Source organism: Cebidichthys violaceus, unplaced genomic scaffold (genome assembly GCF_023349555.1).
Source record: "Cebidichthys violaceus isolate CVI_PGR_0920_01 unplaced genomic scaffold, fCebVio1.0.p SCAF_8, whole genome shotgun sequence".
Classification (NCBI taxonomy): Eukaryota; Metazoa; Chordata; class Actinopteri; order Perciformes; family Stichaeidae; genus Cebidichthys; species Cebidichthys violaceus.
Genome location: NW_027176964.1, coordinates 8,264,481 through 8,284,823, shown reverse-complemented (window position 1 = coordinate 8,284,823; position 20,343 = coordinate 8,264,481). Strand labels below are relative to the sequence as shown.

General features: G+C 43.1%; 2 protein-coding genes across 8 annotated transcripts in view; one reads left to right on the top strand and one right to left on the bottom strand.

The window, feature by feature from the left end:
• The first annotated feature begins 225 nt into the window (after positions 1–225).
• Positions 226–5,854, top strand: fam131aa (family with sequence similarity 131 member Aa). Of its 2 annotated transcripts, none has more exons than XM_068702012.1 (5): positions 226–658; positions 3,060–3,171; positions 3,265–3,441; positions 4,610–4,744; positions 4,896–5,854. In XM_068702012.1, exons 2-5 carry the CDS (start codon positions 3,081–3,083, stop codon positions 5,423–5,425), a joined length of 933 nt encoding a protein of 310 aa, XP_068558113.1. In that variant the 5' UTR covers positions 226–658; positions 3,060–3,080; the 3' UTR covers positions 5,426–5,854. The 2 variants fall into 2 exon arrangements, with proteins under 2 accessions (XP_068558113.1, XP_068558112.1); XM_068702011.1 differs by lacking the exon at positions 226–658 and adding an exon at positions 1,414–2,730.
• Positions 5,855–5,929: 75 nt separating this feature from the next.
• clcn2a (chloride channel, voltage-sensitive 2a) overlaps positions 5,930–20,343 on the bottom strand; it is a 36,484-nt gene continuing 22,070 nt past the window's right edge. For 3 of the 6 annotated variants that reach the window (XM_068701908.1, XM_068701903.1, XM_068701909.1), the window contains 19 exons: positions 19,506–19,529; positions 18,911–18,989; positions 18,356–18,481; positions 17,887–17,971; positions 17,366–17,467; positions 16,548–16,650; positions 15,185–15,340; positions 15,038–15,107; positions 14,833–14,943; positions 14,115–14,328; positions 13,814–13,947; positions 12,971–13,209; positions 12,506–12,617; positions 12,175–12,221; positions 10,940–11,008; positions 10,445–10,483; positions 10,252–10,356; positions 9,200–9,286; positions 5,930–9,047 (listed from right to left, as the gene is read on the bottom strand). In XM_068701908.1, the coding sequence (XP_068558009.1) occupies positions 8,532–9,047; positions 9,200–9,286; positions 10,252–10,356; positions 10,445–10,483; positions 10,940–11,008; positions 12,175–12,221; positions 12,506–12,617; positions 12,971–13,209; positions 13,814–13,947; positions 14,115–14,328; positions 14,833–14,943; positions 15,038–15,107; positions 15,185–15,340; positions 16,548–16,650; positions 17,366–17,467; positions 17,887–17,971; positions 18,356–18,481; positions 18,911–18,989; positions 19,506–19,529 (2,418 nt within the window). In that variant the 3' untranslated portion in view covers positions 5,930–8,531. The remainder of the gene's footprint in view (positions 9,048–9,199; positions 9,287–10,251; positions 10,357–10,444; positions 10,484–10,939; positions 11,009–12,174; positions 12,222–12,505; positions 12,618–12,970; positions 13,210–13,813; positions 13,948–14,114; positions 14,329–14,832; positions 14,944–15,037; positions 15,108–15,184; positions 15,341–16,547; positions 16,651–17,365; positions 17,468–17,886; positions 17,972–18,355; positions 18,482–18,910; positions 18,990–19,505; positions 19,530–20,343) is intronic. The other 3 variants (XM_068701904.1, XM_068701906.1, XM_068701907.1) reach the window with 3 other exon arrangements.

The following is a 20,343-nucleotide window of genomic DNA, read 5'->3' as shown; positions in this document are numbered from 1 at the left end:
GAATGTGGGGCTGGTTGGTAATCCAGGGTTGTATGCACGTCTCGTTTTATTTTATTTTTTTAAAGTCTCTTGTTCTGGGCTACATAACTGGTCAAATAAGGTCAAATTGGCATGATGGCTGCCTTTTTTGTTTTTATTTTTTTATTATTTTTTTAAATCACGAGATTATTTTTGGATCCTTCCAGCGTTTTCCATGATATCAGACTGCAGTAAATGTCCACACACACCGCATGTCCACCCTGCATGCGTCCTGTTGAGTCTGTTCACCAAATGACTGCAGATGTGTGCGGTAACGTTTGTTTAAAAAAGAGATAATCAGCTGCAGTGCTTTCTGGGGCCAAACCTGCAGGTTACTGTATCTAGATCTTGGTTACATGGGGAGGGGGAGGGGGGTGGATGTGACATCGCCTTACGTTGATGACGCTCGCCATCGGGAGACATTTGGACAGCCTATGTAACCCACATACCGAGCAACAAATGGTGCGTCTGTGCTGGAGACCCTGATGCTGGAGTTTGGGAGATGTTTTCGCCGACTGAGTGGCATTAATGATCCACTGCAGAGCCCACTGCAGGGGGACGAACCGCGCGCTATCATCTGTTGATCGGATTGGAGACAATTAAAGCGCATTATCATGAGCCGACGCGGTCCGACTTACAGGTAGGTACCGAGAGTCGTTGAGAGAGAGAGAGAGAGAGAGAGAGGGGGGGGGGGGGGGGTGTAACACGCACACGAGCATCGTTAGCGCCGTGGAGGCGCATATAGAGGGCAGCGTCTCTCGGCATCTCCCGTGTTGTTTATCCGATGCAGGTATGAAGCTATTGGTATGCAGACGGAGACTTCAGAGGTTGCCAGGAAACCCGCTGCTGCATCCGCGCCTCTCGTGCGTTATTTCCCCCATAATTGCACGCTACAGGCCTGCACTGATCAATGGCGGGGTGATGTGTTATTCAATCGTCCGTGTGTCGCTTCTGTTGAGAGAAACAAAAACACCATCAGCACTGCAGCTCCATCCATTCATGCCAGATACAAGGTGTTTTGGCTGCAGTCAAACTGGCTTTACTCGATCCCACTTGTTGGTCAAGTCACACCACTGGCTGTTGGACATGTTTAATCCATGTTCCATGTCAAAAGGCGCAAAGCAGTCTGCCTCTGCAGGGATTGGACGATATAATCCAAACATCTCATATAAACAAAGGACTTTAAGCAACTTGATTACAATTGCAAACGCTGCTACACATGTTGTTAGGATTAATGCCAATTAGCAGCAGTTGTCAGCTGGCAATCAGCGTGTTGAAGTGGGAGTTTTTAAAAGCAGCATCACACAATTAAGTGCTCCAGAGAGGCAAAATCATGTGCAGGTGGGCTGGTTAAAAAAAAGGGCAAATATCAAAGGGAACAGTCTCTAACAGTCAACTAATTATTATTTCCATTAGTGTTTCATCTGTCATTTATTCTTCTATAACTTTAGTCTTTAAAGGTTTAAATAACTATTTAATAAACGTTTTTTCGGTGGAGTTTGGAAATTGATATTTTTTGACCCAATATAATAAGTAATTTAATAGGTCCAAGAGTTCTGAAATCTGTGTGTGTGTGTGTGTGTCTCAGGAGGGAGCGTTACAGAGCTCCACATGTTTATGTGCATATATGTGTTTATCAGTGTTGGGCATGGGGGACGTCTGCAGTGCTCACAGATGTGTTTTGCAGCTGAAGCTCAGTGTTTGAATGTCACCCGGGCTTCATATCACTGCCTCTCAGCTTTCTACCTGCCTGTGTGCCTCTGACACACATTTACTGTCATTTTTGACTCTAATGTAAGTCTTTAACCACCGTCAGGAGCCTCCTCTTCCTTAGCCGTTCTGCTTAAAGATATCTGTCAAGTCATGCACGCGCTCACAGTTGTTTTCAGGCAACATGTTTCCTGCTTGTTGAAAGACTCACCTGCCCTAAAAAGGAGACGTATTCCAAGCACCTCCAGCAGATTTAGCTGACCCACCAGGGGCCAGCTGCATAAAAATAGACCTAGAATGTGTCTTGAATATAGGCTTTAAGTCAGCTACAGACACGTAAATGCACCTGTTGAACAAAGCTTGCTTTTGAGTGACTAATGTAAAACTGACTTAACCTGTCGCACAATTCATCAAGGGTGAAATAAGACACTTCACAGAACAGAAAATAAGCTAAAAGTAATGTATAAACAGTTCAGATAGCAAGCTAAAATGAGCTAAAATGAATGGTTAAACAGTTGAAACAGTTCTATCAATCTAAGACCAGCCTAAGGCCTAGACTAGTCGTAAACTAAGTTTAGGCAACTGGACCCAGATCTATTTGGTGACAGTCATGTGTGTATCATTTTTGGAGGTGGAGTAAGGTGAGCAGCAATATCACTTTTAATAAGGATCAGCAGCTTTGGGGTGAGTCGGCCTGGCTGGAGCTGCTTACCGGAGCTGGTCACACGCCATATGTTTGCCCGGTCGCATGGAGACTGTCACCACTACCCTTAACTCCCTGACCTTCCTCAACCCCATCCATTGTAACCGGTTTCACCGGCTTACTGTGGCTTTAGCGTCTGTGCAGTAAATGTAGGGCATGGCTGTTTGCTTGTCTGCCTGGTGGTTTAAACCAGCGAACCCAAGCTGTATGACTTTTAGTTGTGACACTATCTCTGCATGTCCACGATGAGGCTGAGATCCAGGAGTAGAGACAGAAGGGAGAGACAAAGAGAGGAAGAGGTAGGAAAAGTATTATTTCTGTATTATTTTACAAGCAATATAGATCTCCGTTTGGGATGAAGCATTTATTTTGGCATAGAAGCCACAGCGGTGTGTTTGTCAGTATGTTTGTCCTGTGATTCATATTTGAATTTGAGCTTTTCATTGAGTTGCTATTAGAATGTTCCTCACTGCGTAAATATTGGAAAACTAAACATTGACTGTTTTGTGGAATCCTAAAACATCTGACTGGTGCTGAATGTGACAACCAAAATGTGGACAAAACAGAACTTATTTGCTGCTTTCGTGCATTGGTGCAAAACGAGTAGTTTTGCTAAAATGTCTTGCAGGTGAAATTCAAGGAGAGTGAAATGATTCCAAAGTCAGGAAAATCCCCAGCAGACTCGAGGAAAAGTGTCGGCATCCATGAGTTTGCAGCACTTGCCAGATCCTCCTTAAATGGTAACCTTTTTACTTTTTGGTGTTTTTTTTAAACCGTGATTAAATGTCCTGAGTGACAAGTTCAGACTCTGAACCCTACCTCTCTGTGTCCAGGTATCTCTCAGGCAATGAGGGACCATGTGACGAAGCCCACCTCCCTGGCTCAGGGCCGGGTCGCCCACCTCATTGAGTGGAAGGGTTGGCCCAAACCTGCCGACCCCCCACCAGTCGCCCACTTTAGCTCCTACTGCCATCTGACTGAAGGAGAGAAGGAGGCGCGGTTCGCTGCAGGTATTCATTCCTGTGACCTTTTAACCAGTGATATGTTTTGAATCCAGCTTTTGAGTGTGTTTGTGTGGGCACGTGCGTCCTCTTACTTAGCTCGGTTTAGCTCCGGCATCATCTCCTGGCAGGCTCCCACCTTCTGTCATGCACCTAATCCCCTAAAACTCCTGTATGTCAGTGGTCCGTTCCGCCCACCATGCTGTCTCTTGGGTGATGGCTTGTCCTGGCAGCAGATGGTGTCTTATTAGACACTCTCTCAGAACACTTCACTGCCCACCAATCGTACAACAGCCCCTGTTGTTTTGCTGTGACTCATCCTCTCTGGCGCCGGTGACATCGGCGTGGTTTGATCTAGAGAGCGAATAAGTGAGAGAGGGAGGGAAGTGAAGTACATGGTGACTGTACATGTACATCATAAAGTTTGTCTATCTTTTCTCTTCACACTTTGATCAGTGTTTGTCGACTCATCGACTATTGGATGGACAAGATTTTAACGTTGACTATCTTGATAATCAATTAATCAATTGAGACACATTTCAAACAAATACTCTGATACCAGCTTCTTAAATATTATTATTTTTGGCTTTGCTTTGCTCTGTACAGTATATTATTAATATAAACTGAAACTAAATATACTAAATATTTTTGCATTTCGAACTGTTGGTAAAACCAAATGAGCAATTTGAAGATGTAATGTTGGGTTCTGGCAAATTGTGATGGGCGTTTTTTCTAATGTTTTATGGACAATACTATCATCAAGCAAATGAACTGCAGATTATAAAGCCCTACTTTAGACTCAGTCTGACAAAAACCTGGCATGCTGCTAAAACAGATTGACATCATAAAAACAAAAATGAAAAAGAGACAGGGTTGCAATATTATTCCACCCTTGTTTAATGTACAAACAAAACACCAGAATAATCACATTACCCTGGTCTCGCTCTATTAAATACATTAATTCAGTGATTCCCCTTTAACGACAAATCAGAGGCATCAGGAGATGATTAGCAGGATGCAAAAACCTTTTTTCAGACGTTTCTTTTAATCTTTGCTTTTATAATTTTACTAAACATGTTCAAATAAAACCAGAAAGAAAATCCTGCCTTTGGTTTAACTGGTCACACCCAACTATTCCTTTATGTGAAGAGGATATTCATTTATTTGTTCCTGCTAGGAGTGGCTGAGCAGTTTGCCATCGCTGAAGCTAAACTGCGTGCCTGGGCGTCTATAGATGACGACGAGGAAGACTCCAACGATGAGGACTCCCACACCAACGGACAGTCTCAGTCCTTATCCAGCCAGAGCTCAGGTATCCACAGTCGTCACCATTAAGCTCTTTTCATCACTCATCGTCTTCATTCCTGCATCTTCACTGACGAACCGCCTCATCTTCCCCTCCCCTCCCCTCCCCTGATTGTCCATCCATCTCCAGGTGTTCAGATTTTTTGCTCCTCCCTCAGACGCCGCCACGTCCAATCCTATCGACGGAGCGCCATGCCAGCCTGATGTCGAAGGCGGCGAGGCACCGCCCTCCGACGGCCCCCTGTGCTCCAGCAGCAGTGGCGGTCTGCTCTGTGGCAGGCCTGCGTCTCACAGTGACCCACATTCATCGCAGACCAATTCGCCTACTTTACCCAGCGACTGCACGAGTCCCTTCCCGGAGGAGGAGGAGAGGCCGGATGGTCACGAGGAGCAACCGGCCCTTCCGCCGGAGCAGCACAGTGAGGTGTGCATCCACCACAAGCCGGAGTGGAGGCCTCGGGCTAGGAGCAGCAGGTTTGACTCCTGCTACTCCACCTCTCGCTCAGAGTCTCCCGGAGAGGAGGACGAGGAAGACGAGGACGAGGAAGGCAGCGTGTTTCACGAGTTTCGAGCGTGGCATTCCAGCCGGAGGAGCTTCTTCTCCGACCGGGCTTCCTCTGGAGTGGCGTCCTTCGATGAAGAGGAGGAGAGGGACGAAGTAGAGGAGAAGAAAGCGTATTTGATGTGATGTGTCGTCCCATCTTTATGTCTCTTTGAGTCTGTGTTGATTCTGGATATGACATAATCTGTTTCTGCTTTCACTGTAAACCTCTCTCCACCACCTCCTCCTCTTCTCCTCTTCCTCTGATCATCTCCTCTACACTCGCTGCCTTCCGTCTCTCATCCTCCAGGCCTTTCATGCACTGATCTCGCTCCACCGTTTGTCACTGCTGTAAACAGTGTAATACAGTATAGTGGAGAGTTCAGCTGGAATGTAAAGCTGTTGTTCAAACTGAGTTTTGTAAATTTTTGTGAATGTGGTGCATTGGTTTTCTATGGATATTTTGGAGTGTCGTTTGTTTTCTGGGTCATGCTGTGTCATGTGGGTCGGGCAATGTTTGATACTGAATGTCTGAATGTACTGCTTATCCATAAATATGATTTGTTTTTGAAAGAAGATTTTGTCTCTTTATTTCTACACAAACAAACTAAACATGTGAGGAAGAAACACAACTTATCTTTTAAAGGTGTTTTCAAATTTAATCATTCACTCATGTACAAAAACAATTTCATGTTCTCTGAAAAATAACGATGGCTGTTGGATTTCAAATGCATAATTCCTCTATGTACAATAGCATGTACGTAGATCTCATCCGTGTATTTTCATATGTACAAAGCATATACAGGCCAATGCCATATAAAGGGAGATACTACAGACTTATTGCTTAACTAGATACGCTGCAAATTAGCTTATACACTCTATATTTAACGCCTTATTCGTTATCCTATATGGCGAGCACTACTTCACATTCTATATGCAAACAAAAAGTCAAGACGTTAATAAAACGTTGCACAAATGGTTACACGGACAAAAAACGAGCCAGAGTTGGTGTGCTGCAATGACATCACATAAGATAGAAGAAGAAACATGGCTCAAAAATGCAACGGCATGAAGCTGAAATACTTACATCCATTTGAGGGTTGTAACAAGGACTCGCACACACACTTGGCTGTACGACATCGCCGTGGCTATCGCTGTGCTTCATACAGTAGTTACATTTGTCAACATTGCATTTAGAGGCCAGGCTGAATTAAATGTACTCTGTCATAAAGATACGTGTGACATATCACGGTGTTAATATCTACAGGCCGCATACACGTGGCCGTATAAGTGTATATGTGTGTGTGTGTTTGTGTGCTCTGTACAACACCCGGTATCTTTCTTTCAATCTGAGCTCAAGTGTGGTTCCTTTATCGTGCTAGAAACACATTAAACACACAATTAAATTCACATAGCAGAAAATGAAGAGGCAGTTCAAGTGACAAGACTGACGGTCTACATTGCCCTTATTGAATCAGCCCCTTTAAAGCCAAACAAGGCTACATGTGCATTAAATTATACTCATGGTAATTACAATGTGCTTCACCATTATTTGGAGTCCTGCGCTAAGCTTGGTGGACCTTTGGAAGCTGCCTCTGAAGAGTAGATCCCAGTTGATTTCGGGGATTTTGGGGGCTGATATGGACACCAATATTTGGTAGTATAATGAAAAAAAAGATATACTGATAATGGTATATGTTGTAAACAACGGAGTCTGGACAAACTAATGATGACACTGTTGCTATTAAACCACCTTTTACTGCATTATTACTGTAAATTTATTGCATATCAGCCAACACATAACCAACATCACTATAACTTATACTTATATTATTAGCCATTGATTCAGGCCCTGTGATGTATTAGTAGTAGGTGGTGGTAGTAGTTTGAATTCATTCCATCATGTGCTCATTAGAACAATTGTCAATGTTCTTCTGTGCTTTCTTTTATTGTTCCCCCTCCATTACTTGTGTGCATCTTTACTCTCTCTTGAAATGTCACTGAAGTAATGTTTACCAGTTATTTTGGCATGAATATGTTTTAAGAGTCTGGACCAGATGTGAGCATGGCATGGAAAAGTGTCAAAAATAATCTCCCTCTCTCTCTCTCTCTCTCTCTCTCACACACACACACACACACACACACACACACACACACACACACACACACACACTTAAAACATACAGCTGACAATATTCCATATTTTTCTTATCAACAAATCCCATGAAAAGACCAAACTGGTGTTGTTTTTGTAATCAAGAACTGCTACAAAAAAGTATTAAAACACATAAATGAGCCAAATTGTTGCAATGAGTGGTATGCTCCCTCATTACAATATCACACATATAACAATCATGTGTTTATTTCTGAGGCAAATCCTACACACCATCCTCCTGCTCACTCGAGCACCAAATCTGTGGCTGAAATAAATGCATTATTAATGCTTGTTTGAGTCATATAGCCTACACTGCCCAGCTGTTTTAGGAAAATGACTTGAATAATCTCACCTAAAGGTCTGTTATTAGATGTTCTCAAGATTTTGATAATCAGTTTGCTTCCAATATCTCCCTCTGGAGCAACAAAAAAGCTTTATATAACATCTTTCACAGAAAATTATTAAAACACTCCAACACCTGAACACAGACTTTGATGTGTAAAATTGGCGACGCTCCTCTTTAAAGCCTCTGAGCACCCATCCAGTTGTTTTCAGTTAATCTGGCTGATTAGACCTCCTCTCAGGACTGTGTGGGCGTGCATAGACTACAATTGATTGATTTCAAGTGACTGAGTCTCCTGTTAGCTTTGTTGCACCTGTTGGTGGATGAAGATCTGTGACCTAATTGAACTCCCGTCAAAGCTCCAGTCCACCTTCAAATCTGAGCAGAGGTCTAATCAGAATAACTGGAAACTCCTGTGTGGGTGTTCGGAGGCTTTAAAGATTTGCCTCTTCAATAGGAATCAAAGAGCAACAGACATTACAGGGAAGTCAGTAGTCGTCGGTTTGGTTCCTTTCATGGGATACGTTGACAGTAATTCAAATGTAGAATAAAGCCGGCTTTATCTTTTAAAACAGGCATTTGCACAGTTTGAAACGCAATAATGGATGTCACATCTACTTCTCACTCTCACTCGCTCAATCACGCCACAACAACATTAGAAACACGGGTATCTAGGCTGGATTGGAGGCGAGAGTGACCTCTACAAATGTAAGAAACGTCAACATTCATGAGGCGGCAGTATGGATCCCCACTGATCATTTTGATTGATCCTCAGTGTGGGCGGGGACACCCTCTCCCTCAGGTTCTGATTGGTCCTTGTTCAGAGACGGACTCCCCTGTTCTTGCTCTGTGTCGTCCTGCTCCGGAGTGTGGGTGAGAGGGTCATAGTCACAGCCCAGCTCTGATTCCTCAGTGTGGGAGGGGCTGCAGTCAAAAGTAAACTCTGATGGGTCCTCAGTGAACGAAGGGCTCTCCTGGAGCACCAACTCCAACTCCTGACTCGAGACGTCCCCGGGGCTGGTTTCAAACTGCAAAGTCGATGGGTCCGAGAAGTTGACGGGGATCTCTTTGTACGTGAGGTCTGGCTGGTCCTCCACGTCCGGAGGGTTGGGTTCCCGTGGCAATGAGAGCCCCCTGTGGCGGATGCACAGCTTGTGCAGTTCTGTTACCTCGGATACGTTTGTGCTGTTCCCACTGTCGCGGAAACTGGCCAACGGAGGGCGCACTTTTACGCCAGTCACTGTCACCGAGCCCTCTATGGCCTTACGCAGCTGGAGACGCGAAGCCACAGCCGGTAGGGAGAAACGAAAGAGAGCAGTAGAAATAAAGAAGTAAGGAAGGGGAATAGAAAAGAGATGGTGATCGTATACAGAAAGAAATCTCTATCAGAAGCTTTAACAATTGAAGAAAAACATGTGCACACCTCTTTGAGAGAGACCACTCCAACCAGACGTCCCATGCTGGTCACATAGGCATGATCCAGACCCAGCAGAGAGAAGATGGTGTGGGTCTGTGTAGGAGGAGAGATGGGTCATGGCCTGAATACAGACTCAGAGAGGGGCTTCATTTGCATTTTGGATCAGGGTTATGGAAATTATTATACCACGACATGTTTGCCCTTTTGAGACAGTCACTGTAAGATTAGGCGATCCTATAGTCATAAATTCTTGCTGTGAGACATAGCTTTGGACAACAACTAATCATTGCTTGCCTGCAGCAGACACAGATACATGTGTGATTTATTTGGTATAATGCTCCTGACCCAAAAGTGATAGCCAAATGGTTACAGGTAGACTTCAAATTTAGTGAATAGAGTAGTTCAAATTAGCTCAATCTTTACCAGATGCAACAGTAAAGTGATGAACACATGACATTGAGTACTTTTACTTTTGGTACTTGAAGTATATTTTAATGCTAATGCATTCGTAGTATGTCCTTTAGAATGCAGCATTTCTACACTGTGGTATTGCTACTTCTACTTGAGTAAAATATCTGAGTACTTCTTCCAGCACTGCATACTATGGGATAAAATGAGCAACTCTTCCACCTGACGTTCATTTTCCCCACGTCTGTCGGGTCAGGCCATTATCGGTCTTGACCCAACGTTAGTGAAAGCATTACAGCAGTTAAGAATTGCATTATAATTACGTGTTGTCTGTTGGCAATGTTCACTGTTCACACTATTCCACAGGGGTTCATGGTATGTTAAGCCATGAAACCAGAGAGGACGTTAAAGCCAGTGGTTAAACTCACAATCAAACTGCATTTTGAAAGCATCAAGTTTGGGTAATGTGTCCACTTGGTGCAGAAGGACCTAGTGAGACAATTACTAAATATACTGTGAGAAATTAAAAACACGTAAGGTTGGCACATTCGCAGGGGCATTTAATGTTAAATATTAAAATCATATGATGAGGAAAATAGGCTACTGTGGTAAAAAATGGGATTTCATTTGACAGGGTGTTGATATTGTACCTTATGCAGAGATGTTTGCTCCACCAGCTGGAAGGGAGCAGGATCAATCTTGCAGTTCTTGAAATCCACCGGCTCGTCAAGCTGCTGCTCCTCCCACTCCGCTACCTGCAATGAGAAAGATGACAAGACATTGAAACGTATTGTAAAATTAATTTGTTTGTATATTTTCCGTCGTGTGCAGTGAAGGTCTCACGTCTGATGGGGTCATGCCATCTTCCACTTCAGTAGAGTCCTAAAAGACAAAACATACATTGACCCTGTTTATACAAACACACACAGGTTTAGAGACAAAAAGTAAGATTTACACCATTGTGTGTACTACCAACACATACACAGGGAGTGATCTGAGGGCATGATCCCAGTGAAACCAGTACCCAGAAAAACATATTATTTATTAACACAATTCAACACAAAACTAATTCTCAAAAACCCTCGATGACACCACCACACGCAGTACAGAGTGAAAGCTGATGAAACATCTGGTTCAACACTGATGTTGAAAAGATGATGAAACCTTTACCACTTTCTCTGTCTCTCTATCTCACACGCACACACTTTCTCTCTTTCTGCAAAGCCACTCTAATGCTTTGACTGGTACACCACAAATATTTTGGTCGAGCACTCACTACGTGCGTGTCGCAAGGCAACGGTTACTAAGCAACAGTCTCTAGGCGGCAGAAAATCTTACCGCCATGGAGATCCTCACACGTTTGGGCCTGGGTTGTCTTTTTTCGGGAGGAACCGGCCCAGCCGGACTCTTCCGGCCGGGGAGAGAGAGCATCAACACAGCACAACATTAACAGAGCATCAGCGAAACAGGACAGGTTTACCATTTTTACATTGGATCCCAGTCTGACTTCTACTGGGAGAAGTCCCCGTGATGTGAGCACAATGTCGCTGAAAGGGTATAATTACTACACCACGGATGAAGGTGAGGGCACAAAAATCTGCAATGAAACCCAATGTTAATACCACATTGGTAGATGGATACACTGCCAGAATAAAGGTTTGCTTAACACCTTACATTTCAACATTTTTGTTCAGCACTTTGAGGCATTATTTCACACTGTCTGACGGTGTCACATATTATCAAATCAGCTTTTTGGTTTCTAGCGAAATGCATCAACTATTAGATGGATTGCCATGAAACTTGTTTAAACATTCATGTCTGACTTTGGATGAATTGTAACAACTGTGATGATCCTTTGACTTTTCATCTATTCTAATTTGTCCAATAATTTTGTTTATGACCAAATACCTGTAAAACAAATGACATTCAGCTGTACTTTGTGTTTAGTGCTAATTAGCAAATATTAGCATGCTAAGCTAAGATGGTGAACATTATACTTGCTAAACATCAGCATGTTAAAACAGTCTGAGCAGGTTAGCATGCTGATGTTAGCCTTCAGGTCAAAGGGCCGCTGTGTCTCAGTACTCAGTCCTCACAGAGCTGCCAGCATGACTGTCGACTCTCAATAGAAACACAATACTGCCAATCAGTCATGTTGCAGTTTACGTCCGTGTCTGTCCAAGATGTCACCACTCAAAGCGTACCTGAAAATTGGTCTCTGTTACTTAAAATGTAACTAAAATTGCAAAAATGTCCGATGTCCAAAAACGTTTGACTGGCAGTGAATGTGTGGTGAGGGGGCAGTGACTCACAGAAGTGTTTAAAACAAAACTCTGCAGCATGAGATCACAAAGGAAAACCCTGCTGCCTGTGGGTGGATGCTGCCCGTCAGCAGGAGGAAGAGGTGGACGGCATATGCGTGGACTCACTGACGGCACACACACACTCACGTATACAATATGTGTTACATTCATACAGTACACTTTCACCCACACACACACACACACACACACACACACACACACATATATATGATGTACATATGATATATAGGATCCCTCTCTCTTTCTCACCTCCAGCAGCTCCTTGTCTTGGTCAGCACAGGAAAGGGTCTGAGAGCCTCAGAGGGAAAAAAACAAAAATCTGTTTTCATTCCATTTGGATTTAAAATCTGATTATTTTCAATCTGTATGTTTTCAGTATCCCACTTTCTATAAACTTTGTATTATTTAAAATTACAATTTATATATATATATGTATATATATATATATATATATATATATATATATATATATATATATATATATATATATATGGTATATTACAATAATTTTTTTAAATGTGTATTATTTTATATATATATATATATATATTTTTTTTTTGCAGAGGTGTAAAGTACATACTATTTGGCGTCTCTGTGTCGCTGATGGCGGACACAGTTTTCAAGGCAGATTTCAGAGGAAGTTGAACATTGGAAACCACTGGGCTGAAGGAGGAAGACTCCTCTGTGGAGATCTACATGGAAAAAATATTAACAGAGGAAGCCAGACACAAGCGCGCATGCAACACACACAGACAGCCACAGAAAACACAGAAAAGGCAAATACGGGCGCGTGCACATAAATACACAGGACAGCACAGGTAATGGCACAGACGACAGAGACAAAGAAGGCATGTGTTAATGTAGAAACAATGCACATTTATAAAGTTAACAGTAAACACTTACCACAACAGTTCCATCTGTGCCTTTACCTAATGCTACAGGCTTAACACATGCTGCGCCTGATCCACTTCTAGTCTACCATTACAACCCAACCCAAGCCAGACTTTGCCCCAGCCCAGCCCTGGCGCCCCCGGACGCCTCACACCTGTTGGGTGCTCACCAGGAAGCGGACCGCTTGCCGAGTGCTGGTGTTGGTCGAGGAGTTGATGTGGGAGCAGGGGGAGCTGGGCGTGCTGTCGGTGGTCAGGCTGGGCAAGTAATCGTGAGTGCCGTTGTCCTGGGCCAACTGGCGGAGGTACTCCAGCCTCCGCAGGCGGCTCAGCTGGAGAGAGAGCAGCGACTGGAGCTGCAGTCGCTCTATGGAGCCCAGCAGGATCATGGAGTCTGAAGGAGCAGGAAGGAAGAGGAAGAAAAAAAGGTGACAGGGGATTTGTGAGGAAATGAGATGAAAGTGGCAATGCAGACAAAGCTCACAGAAGCAAAAGGGAACATAAAATAACTGTTGTGTCAGTTTCAGTAAGCCGTTAAGACCGAACCTGATGCAGTCTAATGTAAGAGTCCTGCAATAAATCTTACCTTTAAGAAGGTTATAATGTTCAGTATTTTCTTTAAACTGTTTTAGAGAGATGTTGATTCAATGTTATTGAATGCTGTTTAAGTACATTGTGTTATGGTGAAAGGCGTTTGTGATATTTAGTCTACACTCATTGATATAAATGGGGTAGAAAACAACCTTCATAAAGATAGGATTCAATGCAAGCATGATGAATGAGACTGAAGGCTGACTGTAATGCACTGTAGGTTGAAAATTATGATTTTCCTTATAATATTGTTTAAATTATCCTATCAAAGCTATTGTTATTATTGGAACAGTTTCAGTTCATATTCTTAAATCATAATTTTGCCAATTATATTATTGATACTTCATACTAGTATCAAGTTGATCGCCGAGACTTGCTGAAATGGATTTAATTATGAATTCACTTACCACTGGACTCAACCAGGGCCAGTGTTTTGAGCTGACCAGTCAGCATCATCTCCTGCAGGTCCCGATAGCAAGAGTTCAGAGTGATGTAGCGCACATCCCTAACCATGATGTCCTCCACACGGATATTATACTTCCTGAAACATGGAAGAGGGGAGGAAATGATGGGACGGGGGAAGCAGGGAGATGTGGGTGCCAAAGAGGGAGAGAGGGCACAACAGATAGAATAAAAAAATGTTAGGGCCAACTCTTTCTTGGGCGTTCATTAAAAACAAACAGGTGGCTAATGCGCACAAAGACTCACTCGTGATGTCCCATGCCCAGTTCAGGCAGATAAGGGAGTTTCTTGATGCGGATGATGGAGTCGTACAGTGACGGTTGGAGCGACTGGGCCACGGCGTTGGCCAGGATCACGGCGATCATCACAGGCAGAATGTGGGAGATCTGACCAGTCAGCTCAAACACGATGACTGCTGTGGATACAGTGTGGGTGACTGCTCCAGACAACGCTGCAGCACCTGTGTGGGAGGGAATTAAAGAAAAACCTTTTTCTGTCTCCTTAAATCCATTCACGTACAGTTAACAGATGAGGATTTAGTTGTGTGATCAGGCATCTTTTCAAAACAGCAATTAAAAATGAGACTTTAATAAGCTATAAAATATCCATGTGTTATGAATCAGAGAAGAATTTCCTGAAAGACAGCAAATCCAAACCAGATTTTCATTTTCAGTCATCATAATTCATAACATTTAGCACCATCCTGTCACACTAACCAGTGAGTCGCGACCGTGGCAATTTTGAACGATTTCCTATTTTACCTTCGGTCCAAAATGTAGTGTTCAACTAAAGTGGAATCAGATTTCATCAGTCACATTCTATAAGCTGGCATGAAGGGATGAAAACGGCTGCAGCTTTACAGCGGGGACGATTTCAATCACACAGGAAAATTTAAGAGTGCCTGGGAATTATCAAGGCAAAGACACAAAATGGTGAATTAAGTACAGTGAGTGAAAGAACTCACCAACTACAGCATAACCACCGGGAACTATGGGATACACGCTGCCGTCAGCATGTATGCCATCAGGAAACATAGTTGCCATGATCTCTCCGACAAGTCTCCCAAATGCTGCGCCTGTTCGTCACACACAGATAGAAGACGTTATTTAAAGGGCTTCTTTCTCTTCATTGCAGTAAAGACATTAGAAAACACAGTGGATTTTATTCACCAATAAGAAAAACTGGCATGAAGGCCCCGCATGGAACAGGCATGGTGGTGGCCACAGCGGACATCCAGAACTTAGACACAGAGACAGAGCGTCATGAAAAGTTCATCAAACCAGACACATTTTCCGGACATATGTCGAAAGGCCTACCTTCATGACGATGAAGAGGATGAGTGTGATGAAGACGTTGACCTGTGGGTGTTTCCAGGCGTGGTGGTGGCTGATGTAATCAAACTCCTCCGCCACGCCCTGGCGGCACCATGTTCGGTTGTCAAACAGCGCGACCAGAGACTCGTGCTGCGTCAGCTGATGGGTCGACATGAGAGAGAAGTCGTCTGAATGTCTGTTTGTTATTCCGCTGTACCTGACAGACCTGCACAGGAGGCTTCAAAGGTCATGGGGTGACCGTGGATAAGTGGAGAGCAGGCCTGCCTTTCAATCACAGGTTCGATCCCCGGCTCCTGCTCTGCTAGTCTCATGTCAATGTGTCCTTGAGCAAGACACTTAACCCCAAAATCCCGTAGCTGTGCCTACGGTGTATAGATAGATACTGAATTGTAAGTCGCTTTAGATAAAGGCGTCTGCTAAATGACTGTAATGTAATGTCATCAGCAAAGGCTGTGTTGAGATCTACGTCTACTGGAAATCTACCAAAAATTTGATGCTACTGGTTGATATGTTTTAATTGTTTTATTGTAATGTTTGTTTTAAATAACTCCCAGGACTCTCCTCGTGATAGCATTATGATACTGAGTGGATTATGCTGATGAAATAAAGTATTTTGAATGGATTTTGAGTTTCGTAATCTGTGCACTGCAAACATACTCCATTTGAACCGGCCATTATGTATGTTATTGACCTAAATCTTTCAAATGTTGTCTAGAAACAAGTGCAACTTTCTTGATGCCAGTTCAGCAACTTGTCTTATTCTGTTTTGTGTCAGGATTTCTTTCAATAAATGAGCACCGCCGCCTGTAAAACTGCACAGGACAAATAATAGGCATTCTCTCAGCTCACTAGCAGATGTTCGTTTTTCTTGTTTTGACAGTCTAAAAAGCTCAAAATGAATCTTAATGGCTTGTTACGCAGGACGATTGTGAAGTGTGGCAGGTGCACAGGCAACACCAACACAAAAATTGTGATCGCTGCATCTCTAAAGAAATGAAAAGCTCAAACTACATTTCCCTTTGTTGTGTCAATTGTCAGACGTTTCCAGTGGCAGAACAATGTGTCCTCATCCTTTTCATCTGAACCAGAGGCTGTTTTCTTTGTTTTTCTGTTGCATTTGTGCAAAAGATGAGGAAAAATAAGTATTTTTAGTGTAGTTTTTAATTTGTCTTTGTCTTTATAGCAATCCTCATCGGGAAACATGGCAGCTAATGTACAGCTTGTGCTATCAAATAAGAGGAGCACCAAATGACACACAACCTGACGCCAACTCTCCCTTCGTTTAAAATTACCATCAATCATCTAACAACGGTGGAGTCTTAAGAGCATGACAGTATTTTCTCACCTGTCCAGCCATGAACTGCCCGAAGCCCGGCGGGAACGTGAGAGTGGAGACCAGCAGGGTGACGAGTGCGGGATACACCAGACGCCTGACAGGAAGAGATGGACTGTGGGGTCATTAATGGGTGTGCTTGTCACACTGTATGTGCATGCTTGATTTCTGGGTGGTGAGGATGGAAAGACTATAAATACCTCTCAGTGATGTGTGAAACTGAAACTGACCCAATTCAAACAAGGACTTTATCTAAATCTTCAAATATTATGTTAACTTTGTGACATAAGACACCAAGCACATGAGCCGGATTTTGATCCTTTTTGGGGTTTAGCTACAGCTTAAATGGTTAAAATGTGGCTTCTCAAGATGCAGCTTGAATATTTATTATATTTCTTTTTGGGAAATATGAATATTTGCTTTATTGCCGGGGGTTAGATGAGAAGATTGATACCCCTATAGCTACAGCCACCAGTCAGTTAGCTTAGCTTAGCATAAAGACGGGAAACAAGGAGAAACAGCTAGCCTGACTCTAGCCTGACTCTATCCAAAAAGCTTACTAATTAACACATTATATCTTGTTTGGTTGTAACAATGACAAGTTGAACCAGGCTAGCTGTTTCTGTCCAGCTGGTCCATGCTAAGCTAAGCTAACCGTCTGCTGGCTGTAGCTTCATACGTACAATCGGTACGTATGAAGCTACAGCCACGAGAGTCTATCAATTCTCTCATCTGACTCTCGGCAAGAAAGCAAATAAGTACAGTTTCCCAAAAATGTCAAACCCCAGAAGTATAAATGATCTGTGTGACATCAGGAGTCAGATACTCACTTCCTCAGCAAGAACTTGTTAATAGTCTTCTGTTTCCTCATGCACTCTACAATATGTCGGTTCAGGTAAACAAACAGAGCGCCACCAAAACCACAGGCAATCCTGCAGACAGACAAAGACACAGATGTTTGGTCTGCTGATGGTGAAACACAAGAACAGCTACACTGAAATGCAATCACACTACCACTGAAATACAATTTGATATTTTATTCCGCCTGGTAAAGTCACTTTACCGGAAGCCAACCAATGTTAATTTCTTGTTTTTCTCCAGTAAAACGTATTGGCATCAAACAAATCGAATTTGGCACACGATGATGTGGATACAGTCTCTACTTGTAATCAGCAGAGTAAAAAGTTAATTTCATGCCTCGTTCATTGAATACAAATCAACCTTCAGACTGGAATGTGAATGTGACCAGGATGAGACTACAGAGAAAGAGACTCAGTTTCAGGTCCCTTCAGGCGCCGAACTGCTCCTGGGATCTGTGTAATGTGGCGTCAGTCCAGGGAAACATGCTCACCCGAGGATGGCAAACGCCGGCAGCTCCTGAAGGTCAAACGGGAAGTCGAGACGGAACCGGGTCTTAAAGAGAGCAGTGATGGTCTCTGAGGAAAAAGAGGACTGGTGTCACTCTGTGTAGACTTCACAGCAATATGTCTTTTTGTTACAGATGCAGATGTGTTACACTGACTTTAAATGGGACTGGACACCAAATGTTTATAACAATATACTCATTCTGTGACGCAAAATTGTACACAATTTGTACAATTTTGGTATTAATGTCAGCCCATGTTCCATTGAAGTTATTAATAACATATAAAGTATGATTAAAACTAAAACAAAAATGTAATTCTCTAACTTTATTAGATCTTATTTATTATCCATCCAGACAACTGAAATAACACACTATTGCAAAGTCACAAAACACACCCAGGTACACAAAGCAGAAAACTGTTTTGTCTTTGATAAAAAAATAATTCGTCCTTAACCTTCCTCCTGGTTCCACACCGCCAGCACTCTGAATATGAAGGCACTGAAGGTGGCGGCAAAGAAGCCCCTCCAGTAGTTCCTCACAGCAAAAAACGTAGAAGTGACCTCAATACTGAACAGCACCCCTGCACCACACAAACAAAACACAATCAGAGATGTTATTCAAGAAAAGGTTGGAACAACCATCATGGAAAATGGCCAAATGGGGAAATTTAGACATCTACATTTCCATAAATTGGCCACTCCATCTGCAGAGAAAGATCCAAGGATGTATGTTTGCATCAAAGGGGAAATTTTGACTTGACAGAGGCTCTAAAGGAAAGGTCACAGGGTCCCCTAAAGCAACGAGCAACATCATGGACATTCATGGACATTTTCCACGTCAATTTGGCAAATAGTTGCTGAGATACAATACGTTAGACAGACAGACTGACAGAAATTGGCATCCGCTCTCCTCCTAGCAGGGTAAGTATTCCCTCCATCCAATTAGCTCCCATAATTATCTACCATAATTAGATAGCATTCAATCAGAGGCTGTAGTCATGTTGTCTTACCTCCAATAGGGGCAGCAAAGCAGCAGCCCACACCCACTGCACAGGCAGCCGACAGCATCTCTGTGTTCCTCAGCTCGTTCTATCCAACAAGAATCAGATATACACACAGGTAGACACAGACACACACACATACACACATACACACACAGCCATGTATTCAAGCAAATACACACACACGCACACATTCAAATCCCAACAGGTGTACATGGACGTGCAAATGCCACAAACACGCAATACACGACAAATGCATTTCTCATGAAAAAACTAATTCACCAACTGTTTACAAATGCAACAGTTACGCTTTAAAGCTGCTTTATCTTTTGCACATTCAACATCACATATAGGAGTTCTGGGATATGGACGGCCATAATTGAAAACCCAGGATTGAGTGATGAAATCATGGGAATGACATGTTTGTGTAGAAGCAAAGATGGTGCAGATCGATGCCTCGCTGTGACGGTTCACTGAACAGAATCAAACAGCGCAGACAAATGGAAAAGCATCAATCTCTCTCTGCTTCTGAGATGGACAGCATGGGTTATTAATGTTGATGGAATTGGCAATAAAGAAACTATCTGTCTCGTGCGTTTCATACCTTGCTTCCCTCAAAGGGCTCTTCCTTTAGCAGTCAAAGTGGAGGGGGGGCACAAAGAGACAAAAATATGTGTGAGTGCGACATGTGCGAGTGTAGAGGTTACCTTTTATTTCTGCTCCTGGAGGACAGCCAACTTATTATCCCAACCACACAAAATCAAACAAGCGGGGAATGAGCTTCAGCAAACACCCGTCTTGATTCGGCAGTGAACTGAATTAACATTTTCCCCAGACTGATTATGTTTAACGGCTGCACAGTCGACGCCTGGACTATTTCAGTCTTTTCTAACTGTGCTGACATGAGTTTCTCTTCCTCCTCATCACTGCAGTCTATCTTCCTCCGTACTGATGGTGGTGATGCTGGCACATGGAGGAGAAGCATAGCCCACTGTCCGCTGCAGAAATAGGCAGAAGCCGAGCGTGTGGTCTCACATAAGTGGAGGTGAGAGTGTGTCCTAGGGAACGGCAGAGAGTCAAGTAAAACACCGAGATTTTGAAGAATAACGTTGATTGTGTGTGTTTTCTTGCAGCTTCACACCTTTTGAGCACCAAAGGAAAAGACACAAAGATGAAGGCAATCCTCCCATGTGGGTAAATGTTGTCCATTGTCATTCCTCTCAGCAACTATTTAGACCCCGTCTTTGCAATAAGTGGAAGGATTAAAGGTTAAAATCCACCCTGCAATACTTCAAATCAGTGAAAATATATATATACTGTATTATGATAACTGTAACTGGTTCGACACAGACAAAGAGATGTCATGTTGAGATACAGTATTTCCAGTGCAAGAAACAATTCATTTTAACTGAAAAAAGATTACAACTACTTAAATCATAAGT